The 17,970-nt window shown below is 41.4% G+C and overlaps 2 protein-coding genes across 6 annotated transcripts; both read right to left on the reverse strand.

Moving 5' to 3' along the window:
* Positions 1 to 340: 340 nt before the first annotated feature.
* nfe2l1b (nfe2 like bZIP transcription factor 1b) lies at positions 341 to 10,753 on the reverse strand. Of its 5 annotated transcripts, none has more exons than XM_014983930.2 (6): positions 10,566 to 10,753; positions 7,443 to 8,235; positions 5,821 to 6,042; positions 5,092 to 5,142; positions 4,831 to 4,965; positions 341 to 4,415 (listed from the first exon to the last, which is right to left on the reverse strand). In XM_014983930.2, the coding sequence occupies exons 2-6, from the start codon at positions 7,998 to 8,000 to the stop codon at positions 3,051 to 3,053; spliced, it is 2,331 nt and encodes a 776-aa protein (XP_014839416.2). In that variant the 5' UTR covers positions 8,001 to 8,235; positions 10,566 to 10,753; the 3' UTR covers positions 341 to 3,050. The 5 variants fall into 5 exon arrangements, with proteins under 5 accessions (XP_014839416.2, XP_014839415.2, XP_014839414.2 ...); XM_014983929.2 differs by having other exon boundaries at positions 4,831 to 4,989; XM_014983928.2 differs by having other exon boundaries at positions 5,092 to 5,181.
* A 1,163-nt stretch (positions 10,754 to 11,916) lies between these two features.
* cdk5rap3 (CDK5 regulatory subunit associated protein 3) lies at positions 11,917 to 17,713 on the reverse strand. The gene is made up of 14 exons (XM_014983921.2): positions 17,555 to 17,713; positions 17,274 to 17,319; positions 16,378 to 16,509; positions 15,483 to 15,583; positions 15,331 to 15,379; positions 14,980 to 15,158; positions 14,741 to 14,877; positions 14,362 to 14,506; positions 14,040 to 14,150; positions 13,561 to 13,642; positions 13,387 to 13,475; positions 12,716 to 12,921; positions 12,225 to 12,396; positions 11,917 to 12,044 (listed from the first exon to the last, which is right to left on the reverse strand). Exons 1-14 carry the CDS (start codon positions 17,558 to 17,560, stop codon positions 11,979 to 11,981), a joined length of 1,521 nt encoding a protein of 506 aa, XP_014839407.2. The 5' UTR covers positions 17,561 to 17,713; the 3' UTR covers positions 11,917 to 11,978.
* Positions 17,714 to 17,970: the final 257 nt, after the last annotated feature.

Consider the following 17,970-nt stretch of genomic DNA (forward strand, 5'->3'; position numbering starts at 1 on the left):
TCAGATGCTTAAAGGAAAAATCAATAAAAAATAATGAACATAGATTCTGAATAGATTTAATAGGTATATGTAAGTTGTTACAACAGTATATAATTTTTTAATGACTTATTTCAGTCATTGTGTGCAAAGTCACACCATGTGCAGAATAAATTGTACCGGGCACATGGTGTATCCAATTATCTATACATCTTTCCCCCCCACCCCCAACATATTAATTTAGGACTCTCGCAGTAATAACTCACATTTAAAACTGCTGTGGAACCTCCACAGAATAACGTCGACACCTGCCGATGTGAAAAAGCATCTTTCAGTCAAGCATGATTAGAACATGAGTCACAGGTGAAAATAAAAACACTTTATTAATCAATAAAAACAATTCTTGATTGCCAGCAAACATCCGAAAACTGGGAACTACAATCCAGACTCAAAGCAGAGAGTGCGACCGTTATGGAGACATTAGACAAACTACAGAAAAAAAAGACAAACGGGAAAATATTTACAGAACAAGACAGACAAAAAAAAAAAAATAGAGAGAAAAAAAGTGCACTAAGTAGTAGCATTACTTAATAGTTGGTGTTGCACTGGGTTACATTAGAGTGAATGTTAACCAGAGATTCATGCCTTAATATCACATTTAATGACAGACATTTCTCCTTTTGAACATATATTTTTTAATTCGGACATCATCTCAGTGTTGCGAGTTCTGCTTAGCCTCTTGTAAATATTTTTTCCCAACTGCTAGCCGCAGCGATAGGCCCACTTTTTTTTTTTTTTTTTATATTTTCACACAACACGCGCACCGACAGACTTCATTCAAACAGACGAGTAATAGCACTTCTACTTTGAGAACATTCCCTCCCTCCATGTTCTCAAAATCCTTTTAAAGTGAAGATCATGAGTTTTAAATGAAGGCATTCGAATTTCTAAGTGGCCTCAACACACACCGTCACATTTATCTTTTTACCTCACATCTCTTCTTAAAAAAAAACCAAAAAAAAAAAAAGCACTCAAAACGCAGGATCTGTAGGACTAAAGCCAACTACCCGGCTTCACAGCAGTTAAATATTTGCTTCAAGTTCATTTCGGATGTGGAAAATCTGCAAATAACTTAAAAATAAACGGGGCACAGCAAAACGATGCCAACCGAACCTGCTTTGTTTTAATGCTCAAAATGGGGCATCGAGGTGGGGAGAAAAAAAAAAAATAACGATGACCGTCAAAATGTTTGTCAAGTCAAAACGTTCAAATTACCAATGAACTTCAGTGATTTATTTCAACTGTTTACTTCTGTGACTTCAGATGACTGCACCTTACAGCTAATGAAAACCTTCATGTTCAGTTTCTTCAAATTATTTGACTCAATTTGACCACTTCTCCTGAGCCTAATGAAAACACTTGTGACATGGCTTCTGGTTCAGTCCTAGATATGTATATGTATGTATGTGTATGTGTGTGTGTGTGTGTGTGTGTGTGTGTGTGGTGGCTCTCCCACCGTTGACTACAACCTTCTGCTGCGTTAACTCTGTATATTGCGCACCGTTTTCAATTTCAGTTTTTCCTTCCACTAAACTTTCTATCAATTATGCTTGGATACTTCACTGCTCCTTATTTAGATCATCAGCACAATCTAACCAATGGCTGTTGCCTATAACCAGATCCTGACATAAGACTTATGAATTGCAAAATGTAATTGTTCTTATAAAATATTCAAATTATTTAAGGTTCGGGATTTTTGTTTTCATTTGTTGTAAATCATAATCATCAAAACTAACAGTTAAAAGAAATAAATGGTTGAAATATCCCACTATGTATGTAGCAAATCTGTATAATTTATGATTGAAATTTAATTACTGAAGAAAATGTCCTTTTAAAATCCATTTTAATTGATGGAGCTGCGCCTATAAATGTAATAATCTGTCAGCCGAAGTCGGATGAAATGGTACAGTACAGCTTGATGTGAAAGGTTTTAACACAGACGGTAGGAGAGGGGGGAAAAAAAAAAGGCTAGACCTATAACCCTGCTTATTCTACACATTATAAACAGTTAATAAGAGCCTTCCTAAATGCAGCCCCTGTATTTAAACCTGCAGCAAGGGAAGAGCGACAGAAACGGCAAAATGCATACCAAAGCCAAGCCTTTTAAAAGACAAATTACAGTGCTATGTATAATTCATAAGGAACTTGATACATTTTGCAACGCGGTGCGCCTCGTCCCAGAAATATCTCTCGGCTCCTCCTGCAGGACCTCGTGGGGCCAGCTCTCCAACTCTCCGCCTCGGACTTCTCGTCCAAATCATCCGACTCCCGCACGTCAAACCCCGGCGTTTTTAAGGGCCTTCTACGTTTAGGTGCCACCCAGAAATCGACTCAAAAAAACTAGACCTTGCGGTACAAACCTACAGAGTAAGAGTGCAGCGTTTGAGCATTTTGGACTTGTACGGATTCAGGTGATCAGGTGCGCCCCTATAACCTTTGGTTAGTATAGGTGTTAATGGCATTCTAAGACAATGTACTTCCTTTAGCCTTTGGTTTCTCGTCTCACAACTTCAGGTGCTGATCTTTGCCTTAAGATATACAACTTAAAAGCAATTCCTAAAAGTCTCCAGGGTGGGAGGTGAGCTGATAGTCCTTTGAACCCTTTAAATCCACAGGTATTCCCAACCATGCATGTTAGCTTAGCTCTCCCGACGTCGGTCCATTCTTCCACCCGACACGCCTCCATCCCTAGTGGTTTGGTGCAAAAGGAACGAGAGCAGCTATTTATTCTTCTAGTAGCTCAGTTTTTGTCCTTCAAATTCCTCCCCTTTTTCTGGTCTAAATAATGAAACGCCGGTCCTCGAGCCAAGAGCTATTCCGCTTCAGAGTTGTTTCTAGGAAAAAACGCAGGAAGAGAATGAAAGAGGAGAAACTAACCCAGGGAGGAAGAGGAGTAAATGCCGTTTCTCTTCAACAGAATCTTCTTAAAGGAAAAAAAAGGCATCTCTCTTGCATCTTGCACAAATCGGACTGATTTAGCAAAAGTGATAGAATAACCAGCAGTCTCTCTGCGCTCACTTCTTTTTGTCTTTCTGTTTTTTCTCGGGTTTTCTGCTCGGCTGCTGCGCGGCGGCGGCCGCCCCGCCGCGGGGCGCGATCAGCACGCTGCCGTCGGCGCCGTACTGCAGGCAGTACTCGCTGGGGGAAAAGGGCCGGCCCTCCTCGTCCCGCAGCTGACTGAAAACCTCCTGGCACAGGCTCTGCATCTTCTGCTTCAGCTGCCGGATGGAGCGGATGAACTCCATCTTCTCCTTTAGCAGGCGGGCCTTGTCGCGCCGCAGGTCCTGCACGCCCTGCTCCAGGTTGATGATGGTCTCCAGCTTGCGCTTGCGGCAGTTCTGGGCGGCCATCTTGTTCTTGCCGCGCCGGCGGATGTCGCGGATGAGGGCGAGCTGGGCCTCGCTCAGGTGGTGCTTGGCCAGCAGCTCGTTGAACTCCTCCACGGGGAGGTTGACGATCTTCTCGTTGGAGAAGGGGATCTTCATGGCGCGGGCGCGGCGCTCGTCGCGGCTCGAGTGCTTGTCGAGCAGGTCCTGGGAGGGCTGCAGCTTCTTGTCGCGGCTCGCCTTCTTCCCGGCCGACAGGAGGAGGTCCGGGCGCTCAGGGAAGCTGGAGGAGAGCGGCACGTTGTAGGTGTGGTTGTGGCTGATGCCGTCCAGCTGAGGGAGGCCGTTGAACTGGGAGAGGTCCTGGAAGCTCATGCGGCAGAGCTTGCTGTACTCGGGCTGGTAGCCGCCCACCGCGCCCTCCTCCGTCTCCGCGGCGGCCGCCTCGGAGTCGGTGCTGTACCCCACGGCGCCCTCCTCGGAGAAGTTGGCGGAGGTGGAGGACGAAGAGGCTGCCGAGGAGCAGGAGGTCTCAGAGCTGCTCGGCGAGGCCGGACTGCGGCTGGAGTCCAGCGAGAGGCCGGAGTCCGAGTCGAGCTCTTCCTCCAGCTGGGATGCCTGAGCCTGGCTGAAGCCCTCCTCCATGGCCAGGTCCAGCAGGCTGATTTCATCCAGCATGGACTCCTCCAGGAGGGTGGTGAAGGGGTCCGGCAGGCTCGGCGCAGAAGTGACGTTGCTGCTGGAGCTGTTGATGGGCGGCAGGAAGACCCCCGTCAGGTTGGTCGCTCCGAACGTAGAGTTGATGTTGGTGGAGTTGCCAGAGGAGAGCCTGAGCATGCCGGTCCGAGGCGCCACGCCGACCGAGTCCAGCTGAGGGCTGAAGATCTGCGGGAAGTCCTGGCTGCAGCTGGGCAGGGAGGCCTGGTGGAGGCTGACGTCCTGGTTGATGGGCGTGGCACGCTCAGAGAGCCCGAAGGTCCCGGCAGCGGTCGGCTCCGCCGTGCCGCTGCTGGCGTTCCCGCTGTTGGAGGTGCTGTTGTTCATGTCCATCGCCTTCAGACAGAAACAACAGAAAAGTGATTTTCTGATTTTCTCAGCTAAATAATGAATTTTTAACAAATGACTGAAATGTACAAAATGTTCAGATTTTTGTGAAAAAGTGATCTATCAATTATAAGACACTGTTTTGTTTTTTTTGCGTCGATTGTTTTTGTTTTTTAGTCTAAGCTCGACGACAACAACAGAAAGTCGCTCTTGCCGTGTCAATCTAGCGGAGTTACATCGGGTTGTAACTTATACAACCCAATGTATAGGCAAAATGTGTAGTGTATTTTTTTTATTTTTTATTTCTAGTAATAAAAAGCTAGACTCGTCTCCAATCAACCCGTCATTACAGCGCTGATTTTTTTTATTTAAAATCAAAGACACTAAATCTCATTAATCCTAAAAACAGCCAAACGCAGCCTACCTGCAGCTCCATGATGGCCATGATGTCCTGCCACTGCTGCTCCAGGTCCAACTGTGGCTCTGCTGCGGGCATCTGTGGAGCCAGAGCGAGGCCCTGGGAGGTGGAGGGAACTTCCTCATTGGAAATGGACGCTTCCTGGTTACCGACCGGGACAGGAAACTAATCAAAGCATGCGTAGACGGTAATAGAGAAAAATACGTTTGACGTTACAATGGAGCGTTTCACAGAACTTAAATTCAGCTGCAGACGTTACGTCGTTACCTCGGCTTCTTCTCCAAAAGGGAACGTGGCCTCCAACAGCCTCAAGCACTCCTGCAGTGACAGTGAAGTCTGTGAGCCAAGAACTGGCGGCTAACAACAATAAAACACAGACAGGTGTGCTACATTAGTGCTTCTGCACTTTTACGTTAAAAAAAAGCGTCTCTCTCATAACTGCCCCTTTTGGAAAGAAAAGAAGCAAATTACAAATGATTCAAAATGAACCCTGTTATCCATTTTGTTTTAAAACATTTTTTTTATCCTCTGATCTTTGGTATTTTTACTCCAGTTCATCATGCTGTGGGAATCTCACACCAAGCCCAGCCTAATTTTAGCAACATTCATGCCAAACAGTTGTTGGAGGGGACGTGTCACTTTTAAAACGCTTGACCCCGCAAACAACATCAACTTTGGTCCAAATGCAGATTGGTTTTTCACAACCAGAGAGCAAGTGTAGAATCACGTTAGGTAGTTGTAACGTGACAAAATATGAGTGGGAGTATCAAACCTTCTGCAATATCTGGTACAGAAGTCCAACAAAAATTCAGAAACGAACGCCAGTTGTCAGTCACCAAAGATTTAAAAAAAAAAAAGAAAAGAAAAACAACAAATATTGAAAGAACTTCTTTAAAGACGGTTCCACATTTACTAAAAACTCACACTCAACCGACAAATATCCTATCCATCAATGCTTTACTCGTTTTTTGTTGTTTTTGCCGTGTCTTAACGTACCTGCTCAGGAATGCTCTCTCCGGTCTCTCCGTCCACCGGCTGGGACCCCTGTAAGTTTATCCCATTTCTCCAGCTCTCTTGTTCATCGTTGGCATCTTTGCTGTCCTGTGGGCTGGGCTTCTCCTCCTCCGTGTCCTTCTGACGGTTGCTGTAGCTGAACACTTCTCTTCCTGCTCCAAGGTCGATGTCCTGTCGCCATAGGATGTCAATCAAGTCAATGTCCTAAAACAGAAACAAAGAAAACTCTTAAAAACTGTTCTGCGCACCAGTGAAACTATGATCAGAGGATTTGAACAGATTTTGGTTGTGTCACTATTTTCGTTATTAGATCAAGCTGTAAATGACCTACTTTTCCATATATTTTTTTTTTTTTCAAATAAAATGTGTTTTTCAGTGCTGACGAGTTCTTCAAAGGGCAGGTCACGTAACACGAATCAGATGGTTCAACCATGATATAAACATTTTTGCACGGTGGTTATTCTTGTGATCCAGCAAAAGAATAAACAGAAATCTTCAGCTATGTGTAACATGAATGTTTTACTGTATCACTGTGTTTGAATGGGGAACAAAAACAATGAAGCACAGTGAGACAAGTAAATTAAAAAAAGCTGGAAATTTAAAGATTTAGAGCTAAATTAACTGGACTGAATGCTAAAGTTGCCCCGTAAGGATGCAAACGTCACCAACAGCTGAATGCGACACCACTGGTTTGACTTGAAATAGATTAAAAAAATAATAATAATTAAAAAAAACAGCCAGGAAATCTGGAAGGTAGAGAAAAAACTGATGTTAAGTATCAGCTTATATTTTTAGGTTTTTTTTGTAAATCACAAAAGATGCAACATTTTATAAACCAAAACTGACAAAAATAAACAATCATGCTACTTTATAAGTTTTTAAAATCCGTATCATCCTGTACTTACAGGCACAACTCAAAAGCTAAAATATGAAAATGGTTATTTTAGGTCATCAATCAATATCAATACCAAATGATCTGTTTCAACATGTCTTATTTGTGTCAAATTTTATGGTTGTCTCTCGCAGTGAATGAAAACCCAAAATTGTGTTTCTCAAAAAAGGTGTTTTTTACATCACCAAAATCACGGGGAAGAGCATTGAACTGAATACGGTCCAGCCGACTGTCATTGACACGATTCACAAAGAAGAGTTAGCTACAAGTACATAAATGGAAAATGTAGTGGAAGGAGGACATGCAGTGAGTGGGAAATGACGGACAAAAATCCAGACAATTTGGAAATCAAAGGGAGAAGGGAGAGCCACAGAATGCTGACTGACGTCCAGTGGGATATTTCTGCAGCCGGTCAGGATCTGGGGTGTCCTCTGCTGTGTTGGTCCACTGCGTTACTACATCTCATTAGGCCTACATTTTCATTTCCACACCGTTAAATTTTATTGCGCTTACATAAAATTTTCATGCTCTTGGAAACTGAATTTCGGGTTTTTGTTGACTTTTGACCATAATTGTTACTGTGTCAATTGAAGGCAACAATTTAACTTGAATGCCTCACAAGACAGCACAAATATCTCTAAATTAAAAAAAAGAAACAAACAAAAATATCCTCTTGAGTCTAACCATAAAACGCGTAACCATGGCGTCGTACCTCTTTGGTGAGGTCGTCATTTCCGCCTCTGCTGCCCTGCTCCTGGTTTCCGTCTGGGGCCACGGCTCCCAGGCTGCTGTCCGCTGCGTTCAGGTCGTACGTGGATTCAGGTGCTCCGCCGCCTCCCCTCATGGCCGGGGTAGCGTCGATGTTGTTAATGTCCTCTAGGCCGGCCCCATTGTCCAGGGTTATGCCGGGGCTGGACTGACCGCCTGCGGACACCGCCGTCTCAGAGTCGCGATGCACTAGCCAGGTGTTCAGCTCGGTACTGGGCACGGACAGGCGATCCAGCTGGCGCACCTCGTTCAGCAGCCGCCGGGTCGTGAAGAACTGGTCCAGGTCCACACTCTTTGGATGGATCCCATAGCCGTCCAGCGTGTTGCGCAGGTTGTGGAACTGGGTCTGTGTGTAGGCTGAGCTGGGCCCCAGGATGATCTCTCTTAACGGGGGCAACTGATTGCTTAGATACGTGTCGACGTCCACCCGCACCCCAATGAGACTCAGAAGGATGGTGAACTGAATCAGGCCCTCTGTGAAGTACTTTTTCAGGTAAAGCATTTCTTTACAAAGGAACAAAAAAATGAAAGTAAAAAAGTAAAACAAAAACGGGGGCGACCACTTGTAATCAATAACTCTCTGCTAAAACTAAGGGATGAAAACTGATACAAGAACATAGAAGTGGTTAAGGAAGGCAAAAGCGTCTTTGAGAGATAATTTAAAAAGGGCTCAGGTTCCAAGATAAGGTTTCCACTTCTCAGTAGAGTTTCTTCAAAGAGTTATCATCTCCCCATTCCTGCCAAATAGAAGAAATTACATTTTATAGAATTTCTGCAAAATTACCCATGTAACTTAAATTTGCATAAATTTAAATAAACAACAACAACAAAAGAAAAAAACAAAGGTTAACTTAGAAAAATTATATACAACTTTAGTGAACATAAGGTTTTCATTTCACCACCCATTCAAATTACAAAAAGGTCGTCTATGAGGCCGAAACTCGACGGTTTCAGAGGGAAGGTTGAAGGTCTGAGAGGTTTGGTTTAGTCAAAGCATAAAATTCTTCAGTCAGAACTACCCCAAAATGAATAAATCAAAGCCACTCAAGCAATTCTCCTTTAATAAGGTGGAGCAATAAATGAACAAACAATTCTAAGACAAAAAATAATTATGAATTATAATCTAACATGTACAACATAGGACTTTTTAAAGGCAGGGTGTCACTTATCAACATGTCTGCAGCTGCTGTTTGTGCTTCAATCACCCAGCTGGTGATCACTGAACAGGCTTAAAAAACAACTTTGTATTTGCTATTTGAATTTTCAAGAATTTTGGATAATAACCTGAAGGAATCATATCGAGAATACCATTTCATTACGTTTTATTCCTTTAAGCAACATTTTCAGGGCACAGTGTTCTTTCTGCATGAAAGAAAACTGATTTCCAATGTTTAAATTTTGTCTTCATTAGTGAAATTAAAATGTAAATATATCACACCATCCTTACTTTCTTGGTGGCAAATACTGGGTTCACTTAAAAAAAGTGATTGGTCCTTCATATAAAAGTGTTTTTGCTGATTGTTTCCTTTTGCTAATCAGTGACATTAGTTGAGTTACAGACACTAAAGTCATGTAATGTGGCTAATGGTTTGCTCAAACTAAAACTAAAAGCCTTGTAGTTTTGTCACAGCATAAAACAATTATAGCATTCCAGACCTACTGCAATCAAGTTAAAGGCGAAAAAAAAAATGCAAGGACAACAATATGGAAGTAGTAAAGGGTGAATTAACATACACATTTGACAGATGAATTTAATGCCACTCTTATTATAGAAAATCTAGACTAAGAATTTTTAAGGAGGAATATTTATGCCAAAAATCAACTGATTTGCTGTAGAAAAAAAGTAATTTCAAAAATAACTAACATGTCAATATTTAAGCATCCTGGTACTCTGTAAAAATACACTCAAAATTTTCTATTGTGAAAACGCCAATATTAAGAAATTAAAGCATTTCTCAATACCATAAAACAAAACCAATGTAGGAGCAAAACTAACTCTTAAATTAGCTAACTAATTTAAGAGATGTGCTGAAAAACCTAGACATATTAAAGACTTTTTAAGGCCTAAATTGTAGATCTATACATTGTAAAGCTTGTTAACGTTTTAATTCCTTGTTGCATCAGTCCACACACTCCAATCACTCAGCTTTCAAACACTTAAGACATCTTACCTACCCACACTTGCATTAAACACATTATAGGAGAAGAAAGAAAGAACAGGACTTGCTAACCACTTCATCCTAACAGAACAGGAGGACTGATGTCGGATCGCACCACGCTGTTGATCTTCATTTTAAGACATTCGGCAGAAAAGATAAGATGAACACAGAGATTCAGGCTTCACCCCACCCTTGACAGGACAACTACTTCTTCTGGCTGCTGCTGAAGGTGAACGAGGGAGTCCAGATAGCTAGCTCGACTGGCTCTGACACCCACCAACGGCGACGCTGGGTGGCCGGCGGGGTCCCTCCCTCCTCCTCCAGCACAGCTGCGCCTATCTTTGTCCTTCCAGCTGGTAGATGCCCACTGATTCACGACCAGCCACCGCTAACACACGTCTATAAGCTCCTTCTGACGCTACATAAAGTAACTGTTTTAAAACCTTTCGCTGCTTTACTTCAATTTCTCTTTCGCCAGAAAGTGGCAGGTGCCTCTGCTAATATTTACTTTCTCCCTAGCTAGTGTCAAACAATCTCCCTAGCAACAAGTGGGGAAAATATGAGTGACATGACAGTTCAGCCATTCAACGGCCTCAACTACTATGATGTAACATGACTCCAGCGAGTCCAGACCAATAAGAATACGTTGTAGGCGGGGTTTAGTGAACGACGCGACAGTGATACGGGAAGTCAAAAATTACACAGCGTTAGCCTTATGAGCTAGTTTACAGCAAACTAATTTAAGTAATTTTAAAATGAATTGATATTGAAAACAAATTACACCCGGCTTCTGATACACAAATACTATTATAATAATGTGTCGCTTCGTTATGTTGTGTCGTTAAACAATGAAGCCCATGTATCGGTCAACGTGATAATTTGTTAAAACCGTTAAATTGTATACTTACGCATGAAGATTTTGTAACCGTGTCTTCATGCCCACATGTCGACTAACACACCAGATCAGTGATTTAATCCGCTAGTCACTACAAGTTCCACTGAGTTGCTATCCTTACTGAATGGCCCACCATGACTTGCAAAATCACTTGCTACCGCGGCTAGCCTAGCCCAAAACACGCGTACACACGGAGCATGCGTAGAACATTCTAGTGGTAAGCTTTCATCAGCTGACGGAAAATCCCCTCCGCCCCCAGTGTTATCAAAGTCTGGTTTAGTTTGTAAAAGAACTATTAAACAACTAAATATAACCTCGTTTGTGTAACTATGATATCATAATATAGTATTTAAAAAATATTAAACCAGGAAAAAATCAAAAAGGTTCAATGATTTTTTTTAAGCGTCCACTCGTGGTCAACATGCATTTGTATTAAGAAAAAAAAACAACCTTTTACAAAGCAATAATGTACCGAGTGAAAGTGAAAGCTACAAAACAATGTAAATTGGCACCACAGAAATCAATCTCAATAATCATAATGTGCTCAGTAAACGTTCAAATTTGCTGTGGATGTTTACTGTATCTCTCATAAGTAGTTGATACAGTAAACATAGTTAATATGCATCAACTAGTTCATATTTCCAATGTTTATTCCAATTAATTTAGAGGAATATGGCTTACTGTTGATGTAAAACCTCAAATCCATTCAGTGTTTGCACTTGCAGGGTCAGGGTATTCCCGCAGTCCTTTGGGTGATAACTAGATTGTCCTGGATAGAGCTCCAGGCTATTCAAATGCTTAAGGGAATATCAGAGACCAAGTAACCTAACAGGCACATGACAGTACCATGGCAGGAAGCTGGAGGCCCTGAAGGGAACTCATGAATGCATGGAGAGAACATGCAAAAACGCAAAAAAATCCAAAGCCAGAATATTAGCCTGACTGTCTTCATCATGGGAACATGAGTGTGTATAAGGTAGGCCATAAAAGGTCATCACAAAAGGAGCTGGCTCGTCACAAATGGAAAGTTCTATGGAAGGAATGTATAAATAAAAAAATATATAAATTTATGTGGAATAAATGATAGATTTTCACTTTCTGAAGCAAATTAGTGAAAGAAAACAAACTTTTGTATGATATTTATTTACTAAGATGTGCCCATTCATCCCTGCTTTAACTGAGATTACCGTAGCTGTTGTCTGTAACACCACATGATATCACACTGCATCTAAGTTGCTCTACTGCTTCCACTGAAAATCTTGGTTACAATAACAGCAAAAAAAAAAAAAAACTATAGTCGTGTTTATTTATTTAAGCAATTCTTTAATTGTTTTGACAATTTACAAAATACAAAACCACAGAAGTTTAAGTTAAATATTGTTTATTCCTCTTAGCAGATCAGAACATAATACATCTGCAGGGTTCACTAAATATTCACCCCCATAAGGTTGACTGGTCTGTTGTTGTATCTCTTTGAAATGTCGGCTTCAATCTGCAGAAACAAAACAACCAACAGATTACAGAGAAGCTTGAAGGCGTATTCATTTTACTGCAGTTTACCGTTTATCTCGTTCGTTTACTTGAACGAGGATCTGTGACTTTCCGTGGCCTCCCCCCTGGGAAAGCACCGACACCCTGTGAGCATAAATAAATGGGGAAAGTAATCTCATACCAGTTTCTGGAGTTCCCGGGTGCGTCCTGCCAGCAGGTCAACACAAGGCTCCAGTCTGGACTGCTCCTGAAGCGCTTCCTCTCTCCGCTCAACCATGGTGGCAGCTTTCAGCACCAGGATGTCTGCCTGCTTCAGCTTCTGCCTCAGCATTTCTGACACACGTTCAACATACCTGAACGCGTTTAACAAAAAGCACAAGGAAATAAATGTTATGACCCAGAGATACAGCGTGAGCTTTCGTTTCAGATTCAGTTTTCACAACTTGCAGCTGTTGACATTACTTTTAGCTGACTTCATTTTAGTTTAGCCATCCCAGCAGCCCAAGTGAAATCATGTTAAAAGAAGACTGTAAGACAGCTTCAATCAGCCAGAGCTCAAATTTAGGCAAACCTCACTTGGTTGGCTCTATTCAGTTATCTGGAACCCCCCCCGCCCCCCCCCCCCAAAAAAAAAAAAAAACCCAAAACCCTATCTGATGTTGATCATCGTACCTCGGTGAGGCCTGGATCATGAACAGGTGCTGCATGCGGAGCGAGGTGAGCCGGCCCAGAAGCTCTTGCACCTGGGACAGCAGTTCTCGGACGTGTTCTCGGGTTTGTCTCTGGATGATAGAAGGAGCCAGCTGAAACTGACTCATGGCCACCATGTCGCCCTCCTCCGCCATCTCGGTGACCCGCTGGGTGAGGAACGCCTCGAGCTGCAGCAGCACACAAAACCAGAGCGAAACATAGTAAAATACTAAAATAAAAAGAATCATCAGGGAGAAAACGCTGATGATTCACCTTGAGATTAGACTGCAAACATATCCTTACGCCTTGAACTTTTTCTAAATACTTTCACATTTGAACCAAAAATACCTTTATTAGGAACTTATGTCGTCGACCCACTTAGAATAAGTGCTATGCATCATTGTGGAATAAAGAATCAGTTGAAAGAAGAGCATAATTTTGAAATCAATTAAAATGATTGTTTTAACTTTTTTATATTTGACAAATAAAAATTTGGAAAGTGTGAAAAACTAAACTCAGCCAAAGTCGACCATTAAAAGACCTTCCTAGAAGCTGAAGAATCACTGATTAAAAACACATTTAAAGACGACACTGAAGACCGGCAGCGAGCTCATTAGTTTGATTTAGCTGTGGACGACAGAATACTGTTTTACCTCCATGAGCTCATCAATGAACTGGCTGCGTGACTGGGAGTTTTCCAGTATGCTCAGAGCATCGTCACCCCGCGCCACGCCCTCGGGACCTGAAGGAAAACACATTTTGTTTTCTGGTTCTTGCAACTTATTTCCTGCGTTTTCATCGTGGTCGTCATTTAAGAACAAACTTACAGTCCGTGCCTGTATCGACAATTTCTATTTCAAGTGGGGCTGGTTCTCTGTCACCCCAGTCGATGCCGCCTGCACCGCTTTTCTGATGAAGCAGACCAGAACAGTCACTGACGTGTTCACGTGTAGCGAAAAGCTTAATCTGTCTTCATTAACAGCCAAACAACTGGGATCTCTTTCATTTCTAAAGAAAGATAATGAAATGTTCTTTTTTCTACAAAGCTTAGCAGCACGACTGACAATAGTTCTGGTACTCATAAAAATAACAAACTCCTTCACATGGTATTGATTCTTCCCATCAGTAACAAAAAACCTGTCACAGTGAGATCAAGCTGCGGCAATAAAGAATGAATTGGTGTTTTTCATGTATTTTTACAAAGTGTGGACAGTTCTGTTATTGTACACATGATGACTCAGCGCAGCCTGCAGAGTAATCATGTGCTAAACCTAAAAATCACTCAGCTTATGCTTGTTTGTCTGACCTCAGATGTCGGCTCCAGAGAGATTCCCCAATCGATTCCTTCCTCCACTGTGATGCCGGCGGTCACGCCCAGATCATCTGATGGTTTACTACCAAAATCTCCCCAATCAATCTGAAGCAGTTATTAATGTAATAGGTTAATGACGGGACGTTACAATATAAACGTGGAAAAGTAACGTTTTAACTTCGTTTGGACCAAAAAGAAAAAAATTCACTCAACTATGACAGAGAAAATTAAAAATTCCCTAAGACAAAAACAGCTAACACTGTGATAATGTCAGATAAAACACACGACTCTGTAAAATGATATCGATGAAACCAACCGTGTCCTCTGTCGCTGCATCGGAAGGGGCTTCCTCCACCGCCGGCCGTTCAACAAGACTGGGGACTTTCCCCGTCCTCCACTCATAAAACGTCACGTTCCCCGATTTCTGGCAGAACGTCAGCATGGGCAGGACCGGTTCGGACCTTCGAGCAACAACATGCAAGCTCATAATACAAGAGTGAAACAGCAAGCAGAATATCCAAAGACAAACTCTGACAATCTTCAGAAAACCTGAATAATTATTGATCAAGGCTATTTTATAGGTAGTCTGGAAAGAAGAAGAAGAAAAAAAAAGCTCCTCAAAATCCCGAAGAGATGACTCAAGATTTTTGCACAAAGCGAGTTGTAAACTGATTGCATCTCGATGATATACCCACCAGTCACACACGAAATTTGTGAATGCAGCATAAAGCTGGATTTGCTCCTCTAACTTTGCTGCATCCCTCCCCACCTCCTCCAGGACTGTAGGCAAGTCTTTCACTAGAGCCTGAAGCTCTCGCTGAACATTTTCCCCCTGACAGAAAAGACACATAAAAAAAAAAAATGTGTACCATAATAATTACAAGACTTGTTAGCACTGAATTAATATATGAACATTGTTCATCCTTGCACTCACAGTGATGCCATACTGCTTGCAGGCAGCATAGTAGCGTTCCCTCAGTTCGGCTGCTGAGCTCTGGCACTCCACCTCCCGCCTGCCGAGCTCCTGCTGCAGCTGCTTAGCTTTGGCGATCTGCTTCCGCAGAGCCGGCCCTTCGTAGCTCACGTTTCGGATCAGCAAGCTGGCCACCTCCGCTGGAACACGTGGCACAGGTTTTAGAAATCAGCAAAGCTACCGATGCATCTTTAAAGCTTTTTCATCTCCATGCAGCTCGACATGTGCGCTTAAAAAACTGTCTGCCGTTTTCAAACTAAGCAAAACTTCTGCACTAAAGACAACAGATTTTATTTTTTGAAATGCACTCACCTAAATAAACATTATCTGCTTCATAGAGCGACACAATCTCCTGCCAGTCCTGTAAGCCAAACAGACCAAAGTTTTAATTTTTTATGACAAATAAATATCACTATGCAATAAAGCAAAAGTTTGACAGCAGCAGGTCGTTTGAGTCGTTTTACCTTCATTCTCTGAGAAGAATATCTGCCAAAGATGTTCTTTGATGAAGCCTCAGTTCCCTTTAGTATCTCCACTATTCTCAAACAGTGAAAGTAGTGGATGTCTGTTTGTGGAAACACATAAAAAAAGGAACAGGGATTTATTAGGGACGTACAAAAACAGGCAAACAGATAGCTTTCATGCTTTATGGTAGGAGCTCTTAAATCTATGCCTTCTGTTTGAGTGTTTAAAGGGTAAATACCACAATTTAGAGTAATAAAATCTTTGAATATTGAAATTATGAGATATTGTAAAAATCATAATCTGCCTTTCCAGATTTTTCAAAGACAATAACAAATGTGAATATCTCCTTGGACAACATAAGCTTATGTAGCCGCACCTCTCATGAAGCGAACACCATATATGGATGACGTGTTTTGAGAAAACTACAGAGGGAGCTATTGAGTTTGAGTGTTGTGACAGACGGTATTTTTTGAAGTTACAATAGCGTCATGCAAAAGATTAATTGATTATACAGAGAAAAATAAGACTTGTAAAATTACAGCATGACTTCCTAACACAAAGTAGGTAAATATGATGATGGTTTTTGAGAAGAATGTGCTGAGGGAAAAAAAAAAATCTGGTTAGAACTGCAGCAGAAATTACAATCTCCATCTAAATGCAGCCAGAATTTTAGTGTTTCAAATTAGTTTTTGTTAAAAGCAGTTATTCTTAGCTTCCTCAAGCAAAGAAATGCTTCTTTTTTTTACTCAACTTCCTCCTCCTCATTTCCTAAATTACAATATAAATCTAGCACTGTAATTTTTTTGTCTGAAAGAAAGTTTCTTTACAGCAACTGCATGTCGTTGGTGACAGAGGGAAAAAGGGAAAGTCTGGAGGCATCCATAAGAAACCTACGGGATCCAGAGAGAAGCTGCTTGATCTCCTCGTTTTCGGGCATGTCCTGAATGGCAGCGTTGATCTTTTCTCTGATTGTTTTCACCGTACTCTGCCACTTTATGTTGCAGTGACGCCGATCCACAAGCCAGTCTGAAAACACAAATATTTCAAATTATTTATGTCAAAGAATCTAGCGTCATACTAGTCACATACAGAAGTTATAGTTAAACGGCATATTTACTGCTGGATTTATTCCTGCAACAAAATACACATAAACCAGCACTTGTTGACAGTCTTTGCATTCAAACCTTCAGACTTTTAAAAAATATTTCACAGTTGGTTTGAAGGGGAAAAATAAACTTTGAAAACATTTTGAGTCTTTAAAGTGACTTGTTTTCAATTCAGTCCTGGGGCAACATTGTATTGTTTGAGATATAAACTCTAATAAAAAACTAGTAATGAGAAAGAACTTGTCATGAGAAAGCAACAATCAACTTTGAGTGATGAAGTTTGCAAACTTCAAAAACTGGTGGAATGGTTGGGTTTTAGTACTTTTGGATGGATGGACAGACAGATAGGTGACTGACGAAATCAATGGCTTTCTGCACATACGGATGCATGAATAATTACAATTATAATACAAAGGGATAGGGAATACAGCATGGAAATTTGGTCTTTTCAAACTTATTTAGACCTAGAAAATTCTAATTTTTTCTTTACTGAAAATGAATTATTTGAACTACAAACACAGGTTCTGGACTGAAATTAGACGAAAAAGCAGCCAAATTAAAAAAAAAATGTCAGGACTTAAGAAAGTCTCATAAAGTTCATGGCGTACACTTTAAAAGATAGGAAAGTATGAAGAAAATAATAATAAATGACTTCCACAGAGCGCTGTCCGTGGGATGTCTCACCTAACAGCTTGCTGGTCTGTATGTCGATGGGGAGATTTTGGATATTCTGGTGGAAAGAAAAAAACAACAACCAAATCATCAGCACTTTTTACCTTTTCATTGTCATCTCTGCAGCAGGACTGATAAGCAAAATGTAAAGAACAATGCACCATAAATCTTCAGGAAAAGGTTATATTCTTTCAGTTAATCCCTGGACTTTGGATGTATTATAACTAGCTGACGTGTTAGCTAACAGGCTACTATTAAGAGTCGACTCTGAGAAAGTGCTTTTTTTAACTCACCTCCATTGTTTCTCCGATTGTTCAAAACGAAAACTCTTCTAGAATGTCACTATTTCATAATGTTTAAACATTAATATCTGGAATTTTTACGAAACTCAACAGGATTTCAGTGTTGATATGACACGTTAGGAGAAGCTTCACCAATCAGAGACGGCGACGTTTGTTAGCTGTCAAAAATTAACCAATGATGTTGAAGTATACTGACGGCCGCAGCTGATAGGTGGATATATTGAAACCGCTTGACCGCAATACTTAAAACCTAGCACTAGATGGAGACAAATATCTGTTTAATATTCTTAAAAAAAACATTTTATATTAAAATTAATCAGCTGCTTTGTTAGTCTAAATGTTTCAGGTGATGTAGAAGCCTAATTCTGTTACTTTGAGGAAAAAAAGTGTGTTTGTTTGTTTGTATC

The sequence above is a fragment of the Poecilia mexicana genome, unplaced genomic scaffold, assembly GCF_051168715.1.
Source record: "Poecilia mexicana isolate PSO_F unplaced genomic scaffold, ASM5116871v1 scaffold_19, whole genome shotgun sequence".
Lineage (NCBI taxonomy): Eukaryota > Metazoa > Chordata > Actinopteri > Cyprinodontiformes > Poeciliidae > Poecilia > Poecilia mexicana.

Excerpts from the sequence above, each read along its gene's own strand:
- nfe2l1b (XM_014983922.2), bottom strand. The coding sequence starts at position 8,000 with ATGCTTTACCTGAAAAAGTACTTCACAGAGGGCCTGATTCAGTTCACC. Across the intron at positions 5,182-5,820 it reads GAGAGAGCATTCCTGAGCAG|CCGCCAGTTCTTGGCTCACA; the intron begins GTACGTTAAGAC and ends TATTGTTGTTAG. Across the intron at positions 4,416-4,830 it reads TGGCCATCATGGAGCTGCAG|GCGATGGACATGAACAACAG; the intron begins GTAGGCTGCGTT and ends TTCTGTCTGAAG.
- cdk5rap3 (XM_014983921.2), bottom strand. Across the intron at positions 14,151-14,361 it reads ATGCAGCGACAGAGGACACG|ATTGATTGGGGAGATTTTGG; the intron begins GTTGGTTTCATC and ends TAACTGCTTCAG. Across the intron at positions 12,922-13,386 it reads TCATTGATGAGCTCATGGAG|CTCGAGGCGTTCCTCACCCA; the intron begins GTAAAACAGTAT and ends GTGCTGCTGCAG.